General features: G+C 40.3%; 1 protein-coding gene across 3 annotated transcripts in view; it reads left to right on the top strand.

The window, feature by feature from the left end:
* Cgnl1 (cingulin like 1) overlaps positions 1–23,813 on the top strand; it is a 157,189-nt gene that overhangs the window by 76,703 nt on the left and 56,673 nt on the right. For all 3 annotated transcript variants that reach the window (XM_047541748.1, XM_047541750.1, XM_047541751.1), the window contains exon 8: positions 2,171–2,383. In XM_047541748.1, the coding sequence (XP_047397704.1) occupies positions 2,171–2,383 (213 nt within the window). The remainder of the gene's footprint in view (positions 1–2,170; positions 2,384–23,813) is intronic.

Genomic DNA, 23,813 nt, shown 5'->3' with positions numbered 1-23,813 from the left:
TCTGTGTTTGGTGCTTTTGAAGAGCCAGAGCTGCTTTCTCTACCTGGATGAGTTTCTTGACTTTGCATCTGAGTTTATCAGTGGTGGCGGGTTAGATTCCCGAGGGGCTAAGTCTTGGTCTGCACAATTCTCTCCATCTTGGGATTGCCCTAGTTCAATGGATATGCATGTCCTAGAGAAAAGAAAAGAGATTTTGTTGTCAGTTGTAGTTAAATTGATTTAAATGATTTTATCCCCTCAGCAGCAGCATGCTTCCTGAGCTCATTATCCCAGAGGCCTTGGGTCCCCAGGTGGCAGCTGTTGCTCTGAGTCCCAGGAGCTCCAAGAGAATAGGATATATTCTTATTCAGAAGCCACAAATGAAGGAGCAGACTTGTTTGTAATTCTGGCATCTCCAGACTCCTGCTGTACTGCACATGTTAGTTTATACCAAGAATAGACAGTGCTCCTACTATTGATCCCTGCATCAAAAATATAAGGAATCAGATCCATATATTTTTAAGAAGCTGACAATGTAGTAGGGGACATAAGAAAAATGATCACAATAGGTAGAATGCAAGGTAACAAGACTCAAGTGCTCTCAGAGGGTGAGAGTGGGAGTGAGCTGGTATTCGGGAGGGGTCTAAGATATTATAGAACTAATTTTTTGGTTGCAAGTGACAAGGATGAGAGAAAAGTCAAAGTTGCTGTCTAGTTCCTAAGTTTAAGTGCTTAGCCAGAGGTACACATTCACAAAAATAATGAGAAAAGGAAGTGAAAGAAAGGAACATGATGGATTCACTTAAAACTGCAATCCTATTGAATCTGGGGTGCCTGGGGAACATCCAGATGGGTGGTCTTGGAGTCACTGGATGTGTTAGTGTAGGAATGAACTCAGAGAAGGAGTGAAAGTAAAAGTTTGGGAATCATTTTTGTAGAATTAATAGTTGGAAAAAAAATCCACTTGTTAAAGGAGAAGAGTAAAGAATGCAGAGTTGCATTGCTGGGGATCATCTTAGCTTTTGGAAAGAGGGAGACAAAAACTGGAAAAGATCTTCACAGAAAAAGTGGCCTGGGGAAAGGATTCAGGAAAGTGTAAGAAAGAGAAGACTCTTAGGAGATGGTAGAGAGGAAAGGCCACCAGATATAGTGATTTATAGGTCATGATGACCTTGGAGATGACTGTTAGTAGAGGGACAAAAGCCATACAGGAAATTAGCCATACAGGAGATTAGGAAACAAATGAGTGGCCATGAGACACACTGAACAAAAATTATGCTTTCAAAGTTTGGTAGTAAATCTTTGGGGCTAGCCAAGATTCAAGGAAATAAAAAAGAACAAAATGGCAGAAAGAAAAGATAACAGATGTGTGAAAACTTGGAGTAGGCTGGCAGGGATCAGTTGCTTTCTAGGAGGTGACTTTGGTGGGGAGATGCCTGGCATGCAGAGAAGAGTTGAGAAAGGGGAAGCTGAGCATTTGCATGTGCAATAGGTTGACCCTTGGGCAGGGCAAGTACCGAGCTGGAGGAGCACGTAGGGGTCCAAGACAAAGATGTTGAAAGTAAAAGGAAGGCTGATCCTTTCCAGGACACACTTAGGCCTAGGTGATGTGATTCTTAGTGGAATGCCATGCCCCAGTTTTGTGACTTTCCTTGTGAACTCTTAGCAGTGAAGCAGGAGAAAATGTGAATATTGTACCCCACTCAGATGGGCAAAAGAAATGGTGAGAGTCATCCCAAATTCTAGGCATATAGATTAAAGATTGACCACTCTAGGGGTTCAGGAGGGATGAAGTAGGAGAGGCCAGCAAGTCAGCCCAGCCCTCTGCAGCAACAGCACATGAAGGGCCACAGCAAGGGCAGCAGGCCACCTGCAGAAGTGGAAACAGACCTGTCCCCTCAAAAGCAGACCTGTCCCCTCAAAAGTAGTGACATTAACGTTTCTCTCTCATATTAAATCAAATCTCAAAAGAGTTAGGACAGAGGAATCCAAGGGAATGATGACCTCGGAGGTGCAGAGGAAGAGGCAGAAATAGTCTACATAGGTGTGCAATATGAGGAAGCAGGGAGCAGGCAGAACAGGTGAGATGGCTGTACACCTGGTGGCTGCACTGGAGGAGACATAACTGTTCACTCAAGAAAGATGTCTGTGTCTTCTCTTCACCTCCCTTCTTCCCGTTTCCTCCCTTTAGGAGCTGCTCCAGGCAAAACAGGATCTTCAAGATTTGCTAATCGCCAAAGAGGAGCAGGAAGACCTCTTGAGAAAGAGGGAGCGAGAACTCACGGCCCTAAAGGGTGCTCTTAAAGAAGAGGTTTCCAGCCATGACCAGGAGATGGACAAGCTGAAGGAACAATATGATGCTGAACTGCAGGCCCTGAGGGAGAGCGTGGAAGAAGCAACAAAGGTTAGTCCACCATACTGGCCCATTGGACCACAGAGGATGGGATGGGGTCAGAGAATCTGGCACAGAGACAGATGAGAGTGTGACTTTGCTAAGGAACAGAATTACAGACAATTTCCGATTTCTGGTGCATTAGTTAGCTTTATGTCACTGTGATCAAAATACCCAACAAGAACATCTTCGAGGAGGAAAATATTATTTTGGCTCATGATTCTAGAGTTCTAATTCAGGGTTGGCTGAATCCATTGCTGGGTCCAAGATGAGGCAGCACATTATGGAGAAAGGGCAGAGTGAAGAACTGTTTCCTTCATGGCTGACCAGGAAGCAGAGAGAGGAGAAGGGGATACAGGGCAGACAAATGAACCCTTCCAGGGCACATACCCCCAGTGACCCACCTCCTCCAGCCATGTCCCATCTGCCTACATTTATTACCCAGTTGCTCTATTCAAACTGGGAATAAGTTTCAACTCTCCCAATCCAGTCATTTCACCTCTGAATATGCTGGCATCAACACGGGAACATTTGGAGGACACCTCATATCTAAACAATAACATCTGGAATCCTTTGCCTCTGCCCTAGCCTGTTCCTTTGGACTTTGTAGACTTTTTTGTTAAAGCATTCAGGTTTTATTTTTTATTTTTTCTGCTTTTCCTCAGAAAAGTTACATGAGGGTTAATTGGCTGAATTGCCCAAGCCCTTCCAAGATAATTTTTCTCTTAATTGAATTTTTGGCTCTTACAAATAGATTCTAAATTATGTCAAAGTCTATTGGCACAGGACTCAAGTTGGCTGTTGAAGAGAAAAACAGTATTTCCAAGGGGAAAATGCTTTGAAATATCATGCCATCTTTAGGGAAAGAGGGGAATTACAGAGTGTGAAATTTTCAGTTTTTCTAACATATAGATTAAAGATGCTGAAGAAAGAACTCTTGATGTTGTTTATCCTGTGAAGATTACAGTGACAGCTCAGAGTTAGGAGGCCCTCTCTCCTAAGCCCCATGGTGATTCACCGATTCTCAATTATGTCATGGTAATTGCAAATGACAAGAAGTGAAAGATGGTTTTGTTTCTTATAACAATAAAAAGTCTGGGAAATAGTCTGTTTGAGGTTATTATAACTTTGAGACAGTTTTTAAAAAGCCTCTTGTTGATTTGCTTATCTTAGTTTTTTTTTTTTGGGGATTTGATTTAATTTGAGGGGAAAAGAAGCAAAACGGATTTCAGTGTCTTTGCTCTGGGGGGGGATATGTCTGGTTTTTTGCATCTGGTTGCTACAGCCTGATGTCCTTACAGTTGACCTTCTCCAGGGATATGCCCATAGGCTCCTGAGTAAGATAATTCTCCTTAGGGCACATTATTTCTTTATCACCCTTTGATCCTGCATCAAAGCGGGAGTTAACGTGTTATAGTTTATGTGGCTCATTTAAAGGCAGTTGAGAACAGTGTTTGGGCATGTGTGTGTAGACACTTGACTGGGAGAAAAGTCAGACTTGTGGCACATGTGGGAAGGATATTTTTTGGGAGCTGCTAGGTCTTCTTTCAGCCATGTGAGTGGGGAAGGAAACAGGGCAGGTGAAGGAGCACACCTTTATTGTATGGAATCAGGTTTACCAGTAGAGACTTGGGCTGTTCATTTTGACCCTTTCAGAGGTCTGCATTGTGTGTCATCTGACAGTATTTTCATTATGCCAGCTCAAGAGAGGTGACTGTCTGTGAAAGAAATAGGGGGGGTTAGTGTAAACGTGTATCATTGGCAGAGAATGTAGAGTTTCTGAGCACTAGAAGCTCACACAACAGGGTTCATGTTAGTACCCAGTGTGTGCCCTCGAAGTCTCTGCCCCTGGTCATTCACTGCTGCACCTTCCCCCTAAGAAACAATCTGATCATGTCAGCCCTTGCTTTGGTAACTTGCTTGGCTCCCCATATTGTCCCAATCTTAACCTCAAAATTGTTAGTCTGGTAGGCAGTAGAAGTCCCTTTTTTCCTAATGCCATCGCTGGAAGTAGTCAAATAACTACAAACACATGCCCAAACCCTTTCACCTCTTTGCTCTTTTCCACCTGACCAACCCGTTCTTGTCCTGCAGAACCCTCCCCAGATGTCCTCTCCCCATGAACATGCCCCAATTCCTCCTCTCCATTCAGTGCACTTTCCTGAGGGTTTCCCTTGAACCCTGGCTGTTCGGGGTTTGTGTCCTATCCTGTTGTAATATATCCAGTTGTCTGCCTTCTCCCTTAGACTGAACTTCTTAAGCACAGAGGCACTTTTATCTCTTCTCTTTCTTTAGAGTGATGAATTCAAGTGCTTCTAGGGTCAGACAGGGAGCATAAATGAGTGAAGGAGGCAGGCGTGTTGGTGCACTCCTATAATCCCAGGGATTTGGGAGGCTGAGGCAGGAGGATAGCAAGTTTGAGATTGAGATCAGCCTCAGCAACTTAGACCCTGTCTCAAAATTAAAGAAAAAAAAAAATTTAAAACATAGGGAGGTGGGGTTCAGAGCTTGAGATGTGACTCAGTGGTTGAGCACTCCTGGATTCAATCCCCAGTACCAAATAAATAAATGAAGCTCTGAGTGTGTCATCGAGGGGACACTAGAGTATAGTGGGGATTGTGGCAAATTGGAGAGTGTGTCCTTTGCTGTCAGGGTCAGTAGCTTCTCTGCTGCAACTGTGAAAGTCACCAGTGAAGGAATGCTGAGCCCATGTTGACGGATATTTCAAGTTTTAAGAAACATCACACATCTGGATGTTGATGTAAGTTTTCCTCTTTTAAGCATTGCTGGAAAAAAAAAAAATCACATAGACCAAACATATCCTGTTGGCAGGTCATCAGTCTGTGATCCTGGCCCCTTGAGCTCAGCACAGGGCAGGGCACACAGTCACATCTGTGCAGTGTCTGATCAGTGAAAGTTGGTAGAGTCAGATTCCCCTCCTAACTGAGTTTTGAGTTCTTGCCAAGTGGTTTCCATTAGATATTTTTTCCAATGGGAATGTGGGAAGTTTCTCAGAGAACTCTGCTATTCTATGTCTGGCTTTTGAGTTTCCCTGCAGCTTCTTAAAGAAGATCATGTTTGTGTTTTTATTCCTTGGTAGCTTTTGCTTCTAAAGGTGGCTGCTGAACAGATGTGATAGAATTATGTTTTATCGAGAAAAAACCCCACTTATTTAACAGACAGAAGCTGTCTTTTTGTTATGATATTTACATGGCAGTTTTGTAGAATAGAATTGTAAGAGTTTTCTAATAAACATGTGGAGGAAAAGGAATTAAGTATAATTGTTGAATTTGGTAAAGAGTATTTCTTAAATTTGTTTAGCCTTCACACTGCCTCAGGGGAAGGACTTGTCCACCACTGGAACTAAAAGTTGCCGTTTCTTTGAGGAATCATGTTGCCTTAAAACGTTCATTTCCTTGGTAGGTCTTAGGAGACAGGCCAACCTGCCCTCATCAGTTTTCCTAAATTTTGCCTCTGCTCCAAGCCAAAACCAACACCGGGTTGTTTTATCATTGCCAAATAACAAATACTCTATCCTGGTCTCAGCTTGGGTACTAACAGTTTTAAATTACCAGACCATTTGGTGAAAACTGTCTTTATAATAGGAACATTTTACAGGTATTCCAAATAGACACCCTGTAATAGCTTTTGGTAGACTCAAATATCCACACCTTTTAAAGAACAGAGAGGTTGCTCAAAAGGCAAGAATTGGTGAATGCCTTGGTTATGTGGGACTTATTAGCCCAGCAGAATGAATTAGATCTCACCAGCAGAGAAGTGAGACTAGGAGAAAAGGGACTTTCTAGTCCACTAGGAAGGGGATTCTATGAAACATTCTTTTAAAGGACTGTTCAACACTTTGGCATCTTATTTCCTAATATACTTTTTTCCTGTTCTGTGTCCTTAATGCTTTTTCTAGTTTTGAAGAGGAAATGTCCTCTTTCCCCTTGGGTTTGTGGCGGTGCTTGGGCCCATGGGAGATGGATGCATGGGGTGGCAATGGCTGCCATCTGGGAGGAGAATGAAGGTGGTCCACCACTGTTGGCTTCTCTTTCTCACTCCTGACCCTTTCTGTCTCCATCCCTTGTGCAAAGAGAAGCACAGGCAGTGTAGTTGATTGAGATTTCTTGGAGAGTAGACTCCATGCAAATCCAGGTCCCTCAAGAACTTCTCTATTTGCTTCTTGGATTTTACAGTTTCTAGAGACCTGGAGTTTTTGGAAATTTTATTCTTGGTTTTGTCCCTCCTGCTGTGCTGGGAACTGTCCTCATTTTTTGCTTGGCATCCCCACAGGACTTGGCAGTTGATGGATGGTTAGCAAGTAGTGGGATTGGGAGGATGAGCAGACAAAAGGGGAGATACCTGAGGTGCCTGACAATCCCAAGATGAAGCATTAGAATGTCCTGGGGTCTTATTTATGAAGTAGAATTATTTCTGGGCAAAATAAATCTTGACTCTTAGAAGTAATATCATAATGTTAATTTGGTTTTGGAAGGACTCATTTTGCATCTAAAGGCTTCAGGTATTTTGAGGATGATAAAAAATACACTTTTGTATCAGGAAATAGGATTTTAGAGTCAGTAGGTATTTTCAGAATGCCACCACACAACAGTTACACAACAAATATAAGTGAGTGGACCCGGGGAGGAAGGAGGAAGGATGAAGATGCATGAGTTACTCTTGCCATCCTTCACTTTTCTGCTTGTATTTTAAAATTGCTTTTGGTGCAGTATTATCAGACATAATAGTGAGCTCGTATTTTTAAATACTGCATTTACATGTTGATTGACTGAGTGACTGCCAAGTGCAGGAGATGGTGCTGCACTCTGAAGACATAAAGGTGAACTGGACAGCACCCACCCATCCAGGAGATGGGAGGTGAGATGAGGAACATGGAAGCTGATGACAGGAAAGTGTGAACGCCTCACGTGAGGAGGAAATGAAGCACTGTGGGACACATACCACCCATGCTCCGGAGGAGAGGTGGTGCCTATCAGGAAGACTTCATGGACAGGGTGGTGTTTGAGTTGGACTTTGAGAGGCATTTGCACAGAGGGGCCACGGAGGCCATGGACATTGTAGATGCCGAGCAGAGCATGAGCAGTGACTTGTAGGTGGGGAAGTGAGAAATGTCTGGCCTCCCAGGAGAAAGGTGAGGCTGCTGCAGATTAAGAGATTTAAGAGGCAGGAAGCCAGACCCAGTAAGTGGTCCATGTTTGGATCCCAATTCAACAAACCAGCTGGGAAAAAACAAAAAATCACTGGGAATATTTAAACTCTGTCTCTGTATTAACAATAGTAAGAAATGATTTAAATAATCGCTTTAAGGGTGGTAGTAATGTTAAGAGTCTGTGTCTTCTTTTGAAACATATTAAAGTATTTATGGATGCAATGATAAACTGTGTGGAATTTGCTTTGAAGTAATTTTGGGGGAAAAGTGAGTGGGCGTGGTTGGAAGATCAGCCATGAGTTGGTGTCAAAGCTGGCTGATGGGTATATAAGAGTCAGTTACATTATCCTCTGCATTTTCTACATTTCTATTTCTATAATAAACACTCATGTTTTTATGCTTTAAAGAACAGCACAAAAAAGTTAAGGTAGAAAGATGGGGTGGGTGAGCTTGTGGAGACTACTTTTAGGTGGTCAATGGCGTGGTGGCAAATGAGTGCTGTTTTATTATGGACCCGACGGGGTCGTTACTTTGCACTGATGTGAGTTGTGGGGGAGAGGCTGGCAGCTAGAGAATGGGTGAGGAAAGGAGTGAGGTAGAACGGGTGCAGGAAGGGGCTGAGGAGAGGTTGGCCTGATTCAAGAAGGCTCTTGCAGCAGCTTTGTGTGAGGTGAGGGAGAAATAAGAGACAAAGCTGACTGCAAGGAGTGTCGCCTCTGGGTGCCCCGAGGGGCCTTACTGGGACTGGGAAAGCTTATGTATATGTGTATATGTCTTGAGGTGGTGTGTGTGTGTGTGTGTGTGTGTGTGTGTACATAGTTGGCGAGAGACAGGTCTCCCTCTCTCCACCTGGGAGTTACTGGGGGAGCAGTGAGCAAGTCCATATGGGTGGAGGGTCATGGTGAGGACTGACAATGCAGAGAGCAGGGACTCAGGACAGCAAGAGGAAAGGAGGACACAGGCAAACCTAAAGAGAGCCAACCAAGTCCAGTGACAAGGAACACATAGAGAAGAATATTTTGTGTTGTTTAATAAACTATCTATTTGAGGAATTCCTAAAAGCAGTCAATTTTTGCATTTTATATTTAGATAATGAGTCTTAACACTTTTAATCTTTTCTGTTCTTTATATTATAAATTTTTTCCTAAGGTTATACCCATGTTTAATATTCTACAACCCTTTAGGAATTTTTTCAAATTCGATATGTTGAAACATTTTCCTCCAATTTTTGCTGTTGTGTTTTTCTCACCAACCAATTTGGAAATGTCACTCATTTTATAAATGTGCATACGTACTTTGGTGCCCTATTCCCACGTCACTTGTAGGTTTTCCCTTTCCTACCCGTCCTGAAAAGTTTCTTTCAAAGCATAAGGTCAGCAGAGGGTCACATGGGAAAACCAGTGCTAATCTCTGGATCAGTGGAATTGCCTCCCTTAAGACATGGCTAATTCAGTGTAAAATCTCATTTCTGTCTTCTCCAAGGGAGCCAGGTTAGCCAAGGAAACTGTAAAATTCATTTCCTCAGCATTTTAACTTCAAATAATCAGCTTACCCTGAATGACAGCTCCTGGAAGCTGAAGAAGCAGTGGGATTTGCAGCGAGGTGCACAGGAGAAGGGAGATGCCTCTCATAGATGCCAGCATGCTCAGGGCGACACAGAACTGCCCCGCAAGGGAAAATGGGAGAGATCCACAGTTAACACCCCCCCCACACACACACCCAAAGTGACTCTTAATAATTGCAGGCCTCTTCTGCATCCTGTATTGATTAAAAAGAATATAAAGGGCTGTGGATGTAGCTCAGTGGTAGCATGCTTGATGGCATGCGTGAGGCCCTGTGTTCAAGCCCCAGCACTGCCAGAAAGATACATAAATATGAGGTCAGGTGTGGTGTCCTAGCACCCTGTTCTGTGGCTCTGATCGTGGCTACTGCATGCACCCTGAGAGTCATCCCTGTTGTGAGAAAACTCCAGGGGGCTGGGTCACTGCAGCTTGGTGAACAGAGCATCCCTGTGAGTCACTCTGGTGTTTTAACTGAACTTGCTGCCCAGAGTCCCTTCCCCTGGGTTGGAGAAGGCAGAATACGAGAGCACTGCATGTGTTTGATTTTCAGGTTCATATGTCATGAGATGGTGGGGCATGTTTCATGTGCTAACTGTGCTAGTCCCCAAGGATGTAAAGGCACACAAACCATGGTCTCTAACTTTGAGGATCTTTTATGGTCTTGAGAGAAGGATGTAGGTGTGTTGAGATCTGTGCAGTGTAGGAGGTCAGTACAGCTGTTGCTTCACATGACAAGATTCAGAAGAATATGGCTCCTCAGAGCTGTGATTTGACACCCTTGGAGTCTTTACTATACCAAATACTTCAGAAGAAATGAAAGAGAACCTTTCTTTTTCTAAGGTCTTCCCAAGGGCTTCTGGATGTTAGTATACCATGTGCCTCCTGACTTTGTAAACTCTTGGTAAAACTCAGATTCACAATTAGAGTGGCTAGAAAGGTTAAATTGTCTAGATGCAAGACAAAGAATATTGACCCAGGGATGAGTTAAAGTGCATTGCATTTTATTTTTAAAAAAATTGATTAGATTACAGTTAAGGTTTCCAGAGAGGAGATCTTTATAAACTAAAGTACTCATGAGGAGGGCCTCTAGTTTTCCTGGCTAGGACAACAACCCGGGTCTACTGTCATGACCATTGGATGTAGACGGAGCTGTTCCTGTTCTGAGAAGAGGGTTTGGCTTTAACATCATTAAGAAGAGCTGATGAAGGGATTCATCATGATGATTCTTCACAGAGAGAGGTAGGACGTTTGACTGTCTTCAGTGACCATACCTGAAACCTAAGGAATGTGGTTGAAGAGATGCATTTTCCAGTGATTCCAATGGAGAGCTGAAGACAGGGCTTTCAGGACATCTGGAGTATTCAGCTGACTTAGAAAATCACAGCAAATTCACATGCAGTGTGAAGAGAAGGTGTTGAGACTTAATTGGGTGGAGAAGGGGGTATAAACCTCGTGCTGGCTTCAGGAAGGGCAACAGAGCAGCCCTGTCTTAGAGTCATGTTGTCTGTGCATTACTTTACCTGGGCCTTACATGCAGACACTTGCCTGCTTCCCACTTGTGACAGGGGTGATAAAAGAAGAGGCTTTAATAACTCAGCAGGTTTGATGTTAAAGAGCTCATACCAATTAGGAACAGTTGGGGATGAATCATTGGTAGAGTTTTGGGAATCTCCATTCAATAAATAGTTCACTCATAGTTGTTAACTACGTAAGCAAATAACTGTGGAACATTCATTTATCCAAGACTCTGTGCCAGGTTATAGAAATAAAATGGACAAAAGGAATGAGACAGACATTATTTTTAGAGTCACATATATAAATGTGTGATTCTGATGCGATAGTGCTTTGTGCTTTGTAGTTGACGGAGGGAGGGAAGGAAAACTTCCTAAAGAGAATGATGGAGCTCTAAAAGATGAACAGGAATTAACTAGATTAAAACAAAACCCACAGAGCAGTCCAAGCAGAGGCTATAGCACATGCAAAGCATCCTGTCAGGAGGGACCATGATCTGTTCAAGATGTTGGTAGAAAGAATGGTGAGGCTGGTCTGTGAAGGGCGATGGAAAGTCTGCTGTGAGATGAAGTAGGGGCAAATAGGGACCAACTCATGCAGGCTTATGTGGTGCATCTTAAAGGACCCTGTTCTTTTCCTAAAGGTGATGGAAATCATTAAAGACTTAAGAGTGAGTTAATTTGACATGGCATATTATTTTATGAAAAGAAGTCTGATCTGGTCTTTATAAGTAAGATGGAATGCCCTGGGATGTTTTCCCCCTTGCTGTCACTTAAAGTGGGGCCTGGGCTGTGAGTTCTCTTCCGTGTTCTGGTTCTGGTTTTTATGGGATTATCACCTACCCCTCTCTCTGCTGATTCTTGTGGGAAAAGGGAAGGGAATAGAATTATGCTGGGCCCCCTTTTGTTAGGTTTTGCTCTTCTCTAGTCACCTGACTTTGTAAAGTGCACTTGAGCATTAATAGGGCTCAAGGACAAAGGGGAAAGTTAGGTGCATTGGTGATGAAGGTTTGTAGGAGTAAAGTTTTCATTTATTTATTGTTTGTGACAGTGGATCAGTGCTGGAAATAACATTAAATGTTAACAGAAGCCTCTTAGTGGGGAGCTTGCCTATCTGCCCCAATGGAATGGAGATCCTGAGATCTCTGAACCTTCCATAGACTTACCCAGAGTGCGAGAGTGAGTGAAGAAGGAGCTGTGGCCACACACTGAGGCTCCCAACAGGTACATTTATAGATGTGATATGGCCAAACCACATGAACCAGTCAGTATAAGGACAGGGCCTACTGTAAAAGACAAGGGCGATCACAGCTGCTGTAATACTGCAAACAGCTGAACCCTTAACATCTGAAAGGAAAATAGTTTTAATTTCAAAATTGGAAATCCTACTTAATCTGTGTTATACTCTTTCTGACCTTCTAAACTCTGCCTGATGGGTATTTTTCTAAAGATGTGCCAAGATCATTAAATAGATTTCTACTTGGTGGAAAAAAATTGGCATTATTATTTGAGTGCTCTAAGTAGAAAATGGAACATGTCAAAGTGCTCTAAACCCATTAGGTAAGGAGTGGTGTGGAGATGGGAACATTTATACTGGCAAAGTAAATCAGAGTATTTACAGCATTTATGGTACCCTCTGAGTTGGTCCCCAGTGATCCAGTCTTCTTGCTCCTTGGTAGTTCCTTTTCATTTTGAGTTGGCCTGATCTGGGTAACTAAATGGTGTTATGGACATGGAGTTTGATTTCTGTTGTTAGGTCATAAAAGATATTGTGGTTTCCTCCTTGCTTTCTCTTGGATTTCTTGCTCTATGGGAAGCCAGTTGCCATGTTCCTAGGTCACTCAAGCAGCCTGTGAAAAGGCCCAAGTGGCTAGGGACTGGGCCGTATGAGTGTGCCATCTTGGAAGTCAGTCCTCCAGCCCCGTCAAACCTTCAGGTGGACACTGCCAACATCTTGACTACAATCTTGTTAGAAAACGGAGCCAGAACCACCCAACTGAATCACTTCTAGATTCCTTACCATCAGAACTCTGAGATAATGGTTATTTTAGGTTGCTAAGTTTTGAGGCAGTTCGTATGTAGCAATAGATAACTAATATAACACTTTGACTTATCCTAGGCAGCTAATCATTTTGTATCATGTATTTATTCATTGAACAAATTTTTATGTATTTGTCTATTTGAGGTACTAGACAGATATAAAGGATATAAATGGATTTAGGCATATTATTGGTGGTAAACAGATTGCACTGAAAATCATTAGAGTGGTAAGTAGGTGGCCTCTGACGTGATTAGATGTGGTTTAGTGAGTTTGAGCTGCAGAGCAAGTCATGTGTTCTTCTTGGTGACCACACATCAGGATTCTATGTGTGAGAATAAGCCAGTCATATGCAGTGGAAAAATTCTTCTGCCCCAGCCATCACTGGGGAAGGAAACTTGTTTGAGCTAGGATCATTAGGCTAGTTTCATGAAAGGCAAAATAAAGGGCAAGGTGTTTGCTTCACAGGTGATTGCAGCAGTTTTCACAGTAATGAATAAAATAGGACTATGTCCATAGTGAGTAGGAGTTGGGGACCCGAGAGGCATGTTCTTTCCTCCGGAAATTCCAGAGTTGTGGATGAGCCTTATCCTTGGGGATACAGATGAAGGGAGATTAGGGCCAAGCACACATATTTCTCCTTCTAACATTTCCCCTCTTTTTCCTTCTTTTTGTTTTATTTGTTAAATTTCTGCACATGTTTTTCTAGTGTGTGGTCCAGAGGGAAGAAATACTGGCTGTGTCTGGATTTAAGGAAACTTTGAGTCCAGTTATAGTTAGGGAAAGAAAAAAGGCTGGATGTGCTTCAAAGAGTTTTTGGAAGAAGGCTGGAAATAAAGAAGTCAAGCAAACAAATGACAGAATAAAGAAAAGGTGGCATAAGAGATGGGTCTGAAAGCATTTGGGCAGACCTGGTGTGGAAGATGTTAAACCTTGTCTTTTCCATCCCCACCTTGTCTGAGAACCTGAAGACGCTGGCTGTGCACCAGGGAGTGTTGGCTAGATGACAGGACTGGGAAGATGGAGACATGGGCAAATGCAGTTGGAAAACACTGAGCTCTTCCTGTCTTTGGAGCAAGAATCAAGGCATTCATATGTCCTGGAAAATAGGCAGTTGGGATTGTCCAGTAAAGTACATATGGAGAAGTCTTTTGAGCCAGTTGGGTTTCTAAATATGACCCTGGACTTGAGTCCAGCATGTGCCACATCCAAAAAGAACAGTACACTGTGTGGATCCCAACTGCTCTCTGGTCTACAGGGACCTCTGTACCTAGTTAAGGCATTTTTTTCTTCCATGTTCCTAAGCCCATGAATTTGTGTGAGAAAATTTCCATGACTCCTTTGACACTTGGCTTCTGAGACCTAGGGTGGCAGGCCTCTACCCTGCCTACTCTGCTCCTTTCTGCCCATCCTGTTATGAAAACGGTGTCCCTTGCAGGCCCAACTCAGGCCCATTTCCTGTATCTGTCTTAATGACCCTTTAAGTTACAAGCAGATGCCTGTGCTGTGTACCGTGTACTTCCTGCTGCTGAACCAGGGAGAAAACGTGGCAGGCAGGTGGTGACCTCTGTGGCTGATTCAGACCCAGTGGAGAACCAGGGTTAATAATTTACTCTGTCCCAGTTGTAGCCATGGGTGTTGACCTTGACAAAACACTGGTCGAAATGAGTAGAACCTGCTCTGGCATTTAACTTATAGGATAACGGACTACCAAATAACCTCTTGTTTTGAGGTTAGTCCTGTCGAAGTTTATACTTGACATTTACATACAGCCAGTCCTGTTTGCAAACCGTAGTCAGAACTGTTTGCTCGCTGTGTTCACAGTGCTCAGCAGATAAAGATGTCACCCAAGGTTGAGAGCCTGGCTTTCATGCAGCTACTCATCGTGATAGGAGGACAGAGGCCACAGTGATCAAGATGCCCAGGGCCTGTTAGGTATGGTAGGTGAAGAGGCTCCCCTGCCCCTACATGCCCCTTTTATTTTCAATCCACAGCCTTTGTTTTCTTGAGCTGTTCTGAATCTTTCCCTTAGAAGGTTAAACTGATTAAACTTCCTGGTGAAAAGTCAACAGTACTGCTGCTTCTAGAAGGCACTTGAACTGGAGGGGGCCCTCATGTTGTAGACATTGTTCCTTCCCTTCCTGAAATGAAAGCAGCCCCAAGGCAGTAATTGCCTGGTTGTGTGTCGTGGAAAGCAAGTTTAAAAATTCTGGCTAGCTGCTGGACATGTTTAGCCTGCTAAAAAACACATGATGATCCCAATGGAGACTTTCACTTTAGTAGGGAGTTATTTGAATTAATCTGTATTGTGTGCTCTTGTTGATGTCTGAAATAGGAACACAGGTAGTTCCCCTTTCAAGAACTTTGATACACTGTAGAAGTGGGGCTTCTAGTCCAGGAAGATACAATGACGTGGTCTAGCTTTTGAGTTCCTGGTGTTGCTTTTTCCAACATACTGACTTTCATCTAGCCAACATCTCCATGCTCTATCAACACAATTGTGCTTTTGGAGAAGGTAGCTGGGCAAGGATGAGAGGGCAAGGACGATGGAAGTGAAAAGAGAGCAACTAGAGAAGGAGAGATGTGGAAAAGCAAGGTTGGAGCTAGAAGGAAAAGGGCCAGGTACTGTAGAGTATGTTCGGGGAAGTCTTTTGAGCCAGTTGGGTTTCTAAATGTGACCCTGAACTTGAGTCCAGCTTGTGCTGTGTCCAAAGTATGAAGCTGCAGAAACACAGCATTAGGGACAGACAGAAGGGTTAAAAGCAGTTTGGTGTAATGGGAATGATGAAGTCATGGAGGCAGGAGGGAGAGGTATCAGAGGTGGGAGGTGGGCAGGATAGGAAACAGGAAACATCAAGAGGTAAAAAGAGACTGAAGTTTGAGCCAAATTGATCCTTGGTTACTGCAGAAAGCTATGGCAGCCAGGGTTTGTTCTATTGAAGTATTAGAAATATATGGTTACTAGATACATTACTTTTTTTTTTGTATTAGTGATCAAACTCAGGTGTATTAACCACTGAGCCACATCTCCAGCCCCTCCCTTTCTTAAAAAAATATATTTTATTTAGAGACAGGGTCTTGCTGAGTTGCCTAAGGCCTTACTAAGTTGCTGAGGCTGGCTTTGAACTTGTGATCCTTCTGCCTCAGCCTCCTGAGCTGCTGGATTACAGGCATGTGCCATCATACTCAGTTCGTGGCTTTTTCGAATAAAGCATGAAGTGTGAGAAACTAGAAGAAAATAAATGAGTCTTTTGCGAAGTGATATGGGTAATCTTTGTGCCTTCTTTTTCTAGGGTCTCTGTCTGTAACATTGAACATGAGTGTGAAAATATGTCTTTAATGCTTAAAAGATCTACAAGTGTCATTTATTTGTATATGGAAAAAAAAAGATTATGCTCCAATAAGTTGTAGCTGTGCCTTCTGGTTTTTAGACAAGAGTTTGAAACAACACTGTTGGAAAAGACACTGAAGAACTAAAATGACCCTGATTTTATCCTTATGAGTGAAACTAATCCTTTTTTTAAAAAAAAATTATATGTTCTAGCTGAGAATTTAGAATCCTCTTGAGGAGAAAGATGTGCTTTTGGTTTCCAAGGATCTGTCTGTGAACTTGAGGCATAACTGGGTGGGTCTGAGACCCTGTTCTTCCAGCTAGGGCTGGGGGTGCCTCCCTTCCTCTTAAAACCAACTTCTTTGATTTGTCAGCATAAATATTGCCTCCAAATCATTTCTTCAACTTTTGTGTGTGTGTGTGTGTGTGTGTGTATGTGTGTGTGTGTGTGCTGGGGATTGAACCCAGGGCCTTGTGCATGTGAGGCAATCCAAATCATTTCTTAATGATGTAAAAACCTTTGTGTATCTGGACAGCATTGGCTCAATTAGTGGTATGTTTATTAGAGCTGATGATTAAGGAAAGACTGGTTAAAAACAAAAAGTGGAGGGTAAGTTTAAGGAAGGCATTTTAAAAATTGGAGGTTTTATTTTGAGATAATTGTAAATCACATACTGTTAGAAGGAGTAATAGAGACAGATCTCATATACTCTTTACCATGTTTCCCCCAAATGTAATATGTCACAATCGTATAACAGCACAACCAGGCATTGACATTGATAGTCAAGGCATAGAATGTCTGCATTGCCCCATGGATATCTCATGTCATCTTTTTATGGCCTTGCTCACGTCCTTCCTCCCCTAGCTTCTGCCTTTACACACCTACCAATCTGTTCTCCAGCTTTTCAGTTTTATCATTTAGGAATGACATACAGATGTCATCACACAGTTCAAACCTTTTGGGATTGACTTCCCCCTCATATAGTTCTCTGGTGTCGTCACAGCTGTTGCATGTATCAGGTAGTTCTTTTCATTGTTGAGTAGTGTTCCATGGTATGGATGTGCCAGTTTGTTCAACCATTTGCCTGGTGAAGGATATCTGGGGTGGTTCTTATTTTCTGCTATTATGAACAAGGCTGCTGGTGTATATGTTTTTGTGTAAATGCTTTAATTTTTCTGGAATAAATGTCTAAGAGTGAAATTGCTGGGTTGAAAGGTACTTATAGTTTTTTGAGGGGTGCTGAGTATTAAACCCAGGGCCTTCCACATGCTAAGTGTGCTCTTCTAGTGAGCTGTATTTTCAGCCCTTAGTCATGTATTTAGTTTCTAAAGAAACAACTGTTTCTTTAACCTGTTTTCCATTTTACATCCCCACCAGCAACTGTTTGTGGGAATCATTTGCAAGTGATTCATTTGCTTCAAATCCTTGGGAGCATTTGGCATTGTTGGTATTTTTGTGTTAGCCTTTCTGATAGGTGTATAGCGATGGAACCACTATATGTGGTTTAACAGTTTCCTAATGGCTAATAATGTTGAATATCTTTTCATGTGCTTCTTTGCTATGTATATCCTCTTCAGTGAAATGTCTATTCAGATTTTTGCCTATTTTGTATTTTTTTGGTTGTTGTTTTGCTGTTCAGTTTTGAAAATTATTTACATATTCTAGATTCAAGTGCTTTGTCAGATGTGTGGTTTGCAAATATATTCTCCTGATCTATGGTTTATTTTTTATGTTTTAAATTGTCTTTTGAAGAGCAAAAGTCTTTATTTTGATGAAGTCCAACCTATTAATTTTTCCATCTAGATTAGGATTTTGGAGTCAACTCTGAGAACTCTTTGCCTACTTTACATTCCAAAGATTTGTGTTTTATTCTAAAGGTTTTGTAGCTTTACATTTTACATTTAAGTTGAAATTCCTTTTTAGTTAAATTTAGTGTAAAGTAGAAGTTTGGGTCAAGGTTTATTTATTTTGCTTATGGGCTTTCAATTGCTCCAGCACCATTTGTTGAAAACACTGTTCTCACATTCATTTGCTTTTGAATCTTTGTCCAAAATGAGTTGGGTATATTTGTGTTGATCTGTTTCTGGGTTCTCCATTCTGTTTCATTGTCCATTGCTCTGTCAATAGAACAAGTCTTGATTGCTGTGACTATATGATGTCTTGAAATCTGGTAGATGAATTCCTCCCATTTTATTCTTCTTCAAAAATTGTTTTGACTATTCTAGTTACTTTACCTTTTCATTATAAATATTAGAATAATGTTTTCTATATCTATTGATATTTTAATATCTTGCTGAGATTTTGATAGAAATTTCACCTATATGCCAATATGGGGAAAAGTGATCTCTTTATATTGATTTTTGAAATCCATGAACATGGTATATTTCTCCATTTATTTAGATCTGCTTTGATTCTTCTTTCATCATTTGAACTGGTATTTTTAAGTATACAAGTCCTATATGTGTTTTTGTCAGATTTATACCTAAGTGTTTAACTTTTTTGATTGATTTTTAAATTTCAGTATCCATGTGTTCATTGCTGGTATACAGGGAATACAGTTTTATGTTTTTATCTGTTTATTTTGCATCAGTATCTGTTAATTTAGGGACCTTGCTAAACTCACATTAATTTCAACATTTTTGTTTTGTTTTGGGTAGATTTCCTGGAATTTTTCATATGGATAGTCATTATATCTGCAAAAAGCACAGTCTTATTTTCTTCCTTTCTGTTCCATTTGTCTGTTCCATCTTTTTGCTGGTTTGTTACACAGGAAGAACTTCTAGAACTATGTTGATGAGAATTGTGAGAGCAGGTATCCTGGTCTTAGTCTTTAAGATGAAATTTTTTAATCCATTCCTACCAATTATAATATAGCTTGTAGATACTTTTGTAGATATTTTTGTAGATACTCTTTGTCAAATTGAGGATGTTCTCCTCTTTTTTTGTTAAAAAACAGTTTTTTTTAAAAAATTATGAGTGGATGTTGAATTTTTTCACAAGTTTTATCTGCTTCTATTGATATGACCATGTGATTTGTCAATCTAGCATTCCTGGAATCAATTTCATTTGGTCTTGTATAGTTCTTTTATATATTACTGAATTCTATTTGCATATATCTTATTGAGGATTTTCATTTTTATATTATTGATCTGAGTTCTTTTTTACATTTATTTTTTTGGTGGTACTGGATCTCATTTGGTTTTAGGTAATAATGGTGTCATTAAGTGAAAAGTACTTGTGTTTTTTGGAAGGGATTATATACAGTTGATGTTTATTCTTTTATAAATACTTAATAGTATTATCCAGCAAAACCATTAGACCTGGGAATTTCTTTTTTGGGAGTTTTACAATTAAATTGTGAATTAAATTTCCACAGTAGTTATGGGATTATCCAAATTCTTTTTGTTACCTAAATTGTGGTAATTTTGCTTGTCAAGGAATTTGCTCATTTTATTTGAGTTGTCAAGTTCATATGTATAGTATTATTTATAGTATTCCTTTATCTATTTAATGCCTTCAGGGTCTGTAGTGGCATACTCTGTATTTTACCTTCCTTTATCAGTCTTACCAAACAAAGGTTTGTCAATCTTATTGATATTTTAAAAACAACCAGCTTTATCTCATTGACATCCCCTCCCTACCACCCAATTTTTGCTGTGTTTTCAATTTTGCTGGTTTCTGCCCTTATCTTTATTATTTCCTTTCTTCTGCTTGCTTTGGGTTTATATTTCTCTTCCCTTTCTGGGTTCTTTAAGTTAGAGCTTAGATTATTGAATTCAGACATTTCCTCTTTTTTAATAAAAACACCTGTGCTATATGTATTTTAATTTTCATTCAAGTAAATGTATTTTTTAAAAAATTCCTTAAGATTTTTTTCTTTGATCTATGGGTTAAATATATTATTTTATTTCTAAGGGTCTGGGTATTTTTCTGTTACCTTTCATTGATTTCTATTTTGATTCTTTTTTAACAGAGAACACAGTCATGATTTCAGTTTCTTTTACATTTGCTGAGTTTTTTTTTTTTTAATGACTCAGGATTTAGTTTATCTTGGTATATATTTCCAGAGCACTTAAAAAATGTATATTTTGTTTGAAAGGTAGTCTAAAAATAGTAAATACAAATCAAGTTTGGCAATAAAAATGTTTGGTGTTAGAAATATTGTTACTAGTCAGAAAAGTCATCTTTAACCACTCTCAGACTTAAGTATATCACATTAAAAAGTGGGACTGCATCCTTTTTGGTGGTTGACAAATCCATTCTATTTGCATGTTAAAAGTGATTAAGGATATGTGCAGTATCATATTTTACAGTGAGAGTTTTTCTTATTCAAATTTAATTTGGTGGAATTTTTCTTAAAATTACTTCTTGGTAAAAAGAAATGATAGTAAAGGCTTATTTTAAAATAAATTGGGTAATGCATAAGTGTATAATGTAGAAAAATACATATTTTTGATCTTATTTTTGATGACATAATTTTCCTCTCTCAATATATTCAGAGGCCCTTTTTAGGTAAACTTGTATAGAATGTTCCCATACCATTTAATGGCAGCACCACATCCCTCCCCTTGGGCAATGATGTAAGAGGAGGTCAGCCACCTACCATCTCTTCTGGTGCCCAATCTCAGTAACCTCTCCTACTAGTCTAGCATTTGCCTTCTAGAGAAGTAAAAGGGTCTGCTAAGGTAAGTCAGCAAACCAGGCAAGAGCCAGAAGGTCCAGGAATTCAGGAATTTGTGAGCAGCTGAGTCAGGGACCTGGAATCACAAATAAGGGTGAATCAGAGCCAGGATCCAGGCTGACTCAGACAGACTGAGGTGGTGACCTTGTTGAATCAGCTGCTTTCCTGCCATTCCAAGGCTTGGATAGACTCAATGGTGCTAAAACCGGAAACTTCATCTCTCCCAGGTTTCAGCTAATAGTTCTGTCAAACTTCCCTATCTCTTCTTCATTAGGTGACCGGTCAGAAACATGTAAGCCAAACTTCAGATTCCTATGACTTTTCTATGAAAGTGGGAATGCTGCTGTAAAGGGTCATGGGGAATGTAGTTGAGGGAAAGGAAGAGAGAGGAAAATAAGTTAGGGTGGGGAAGAAAGGAAAATGGTTGGAAAGCAAAACAGAACTTGGACTTTTCTGCAAGAAGTAAACTGTTCCTAGCAGTACGTCTGGTTGATTCTTTCAAGTATATCTGTCCACTCTTCCTCTGTCTTACTGTTGTCATCTTAGTCTTTTAACTGAAGTTTGTACTCACAGCCATGATTTGGTGGGAATGAGTGAGAATGAATGACAAGTGTGAACTCTGACTTTTACACTAAGTGACTGGGTGAATTATGAGCACTGAGAAGGGGGAGATCCATGTCTTGCAGTGGTGAGTGTGATGAAAACTTCTATTTTGTCCATATTGGGTCTTCTGTGTTGAGTTTGAGAGGCCTTTCAAGGAAGGGTATCTGGCACAAGAGAAAGGTTGGACTGGAGCTACTGATTTTGGTTGGCTCCAATGGGCACTTGCATAGTTGAGTGATCCTGAGGGAGAGGCTGTTTGAATTCTGTCCTTGTTTATATTCCCACTGGGAAATTATTCTAGAACTTCTTAAAGATGTCAAAGTAATTTTAGAACTGACCCTACCAGCTATGCATGAGGTTTGTGGTGATAATCTACTTGTTTGATGCTAGTCAACCTTTTAGTAGAGAAAATCTTTTGAGTAGACAGACTTTTCTTCCCAGGACTACCAGGGATCAAACCCAGGACCTTGCCCATGCTAGGCATGCACTCTACCTTTGAGCTACATCCCCAGTCCTACAATGCTTTTTTTCCAGCATCATTACACTAAACTGATAATTTTACAACAGGTGAAAAGACTAAGATCAGATGCTCTATTGTATGCATGTATTTGACAGACGGATGGGAGGAATTGGAGTGAATGTGTATTTATTATGAACAATATGGGTGCTTCTCTTTGGGAGATAAGTTTTTCCAAGATGATAGGTAGATTCTGAGGAAGAACTTTTCCTTTCTTGAGCTTGTTTAACTTACTTAGCATATTTTACCTTGAGCCACCATTACATATTTTCAGGTTTGCAGAGCCAAAAACAAATTGAGCAGAGTTATTTTGGTTTTCTATGCAAAATGATATTTGGTAGGAACATTTGATCAGGGTGGGCATGTTGGGTTGGATTATAAATTTTCTCACAAGTAGTTTTAGAAATTCTTTGGGCCTGGTGTTCTCTGATAACTGGTAATAATATATCTGGTTGTTATTAAAATCAGTATCTTCAGATTTTCTTTTTGTTGTGGTTATTTTATATTTCAAAAAAGTCCATGTTAAGGCAGATATGTGTATGATACTGGGTGATTAAGATTGGGATTAGTTGGTAGCTTTGTAGATTGTGCTGTTATTGAGAATCTTGCCTTTACTGGTTTGTTTACTTCTTATGTGGCAGTCTGTGAAAGAGTTGCTATTCAAGTTCAAATGCTGCCAGGCCTGCTAAGTGGGGAGAAAAGAAGTTTCAGATAACTTTTCTCAAAAAAGAGTCTCCAACATTCTGCAGTTTCTAGATATAGTTTGAGTGGACAAGATTTTTTTTGTTTGTTTGTCTGTTTAACAAATGTTTTAATTTCTTTGGGATATATTCCTAGGAGTAGAATTGCTGGGTCATCTTGTTTAACCAAGGAACAACCAAATTCTTTTTCAAAGTGACATTACCATTTTACATCCCTAACAGTAATGTAGGAAGGTTCTAATTTCTCTACATCCCCCCAATACTCGTTACTATCTGGGTTTAAAAAAAATTTTTTTTTTAATGATAGCCAATCTAGTGCATATGAATTGGTATTTCATTGTGTTTTTAATTTGCATTCTCTGACGACTGATATCAAGAATCTTTTCATGTGCTTATTGTTCATTTGTATATTTTCTTTAGAGAACTGTCTATTCAGATCCTTTGCTCATTTTAGAACTGGGTTGTCTTTTTATTGAGTTGTGATTGTTGCTTATATACTCTAGATGCTGGTATCTTATTACATTTTTTAATTTGCAAGATTTTCTCCCATTGCTTGGATTATCTTCCATTTCTTGATGCTATCCTTTGAAGCACAACGATTTTTAATTTTAATGAAGCCCAGTTTATCTGTTTTTTCCTTCCACTTTTATCATATTTAAGAAACTATCACCTTATCCAAGTCATGAAGATTTGCTTTTCTAAGAGTTTAATAGTTTTAGCTTCCTCATTTGAGTCTACATTCCATTTTGAGTTAATTTTTGAATATGGTGTGAGATAGGGATCTATTTTATTGTTGTGCATGTAGATACCAGTTATCCTATCACTTTTGTTGAAGATACTGTTCTTGGCTCTTTAATTGCCTTAGTACTATTCTGTTCCTGTTCAGGTGCGTTTGCCAGGCCCCTCCTTTCCAAGTTGTTTCTCAGGCTTTAGGTTTGGCACTGAGCCCTGGATATTAGGGAATTGGAGCATTTACTCAAAAGTGATTGCTTAAGCCAGAAGTGACTGATAAACTCCTAACTACTAATTATTGCCATTCTAGACAGGCAAGAGTTTGTGAAGAAAACTAGAGAGATTATAAGGCAAATTAGATTATTACTAGAAAATAAAGTTCCTTTTCCACTGGATGTTTGAAGGCAGAGTAAAAATAGTTTCAGTGTTGCTTTACAGGTAGGCTTACTGATGATAACTTGGTCACCCAGACAGATTTAATGCTGGATACATTTTCTCTACCGTACACTGGACTTTCATACATGGGCAACAATAGGAAAACTTGATAAAGCCTAGGCTTTAGCTCACATAGTTCACAATTATATTCCAGTATTGG

Source organism: Sciurus carolinensis, chromosome 2 (genome assembly GCF_902686445.1).
Source record: "Sciurus carolinensis chromosome 2, mSciCar1.2, whole genome shotgun sequence".
Classification (NCBI taxonomy): domain Eukaryota; kingdom Metazoa; phylum Chordata; class Mammalia; order Rodentia; family Sciuridae; genus Sciurus; species Sciurus carolinensis.
Note: the sequence above shows the minus strand (reverse complement) of the source record. Positions and strands in the feature narration are given on the sequence as shown.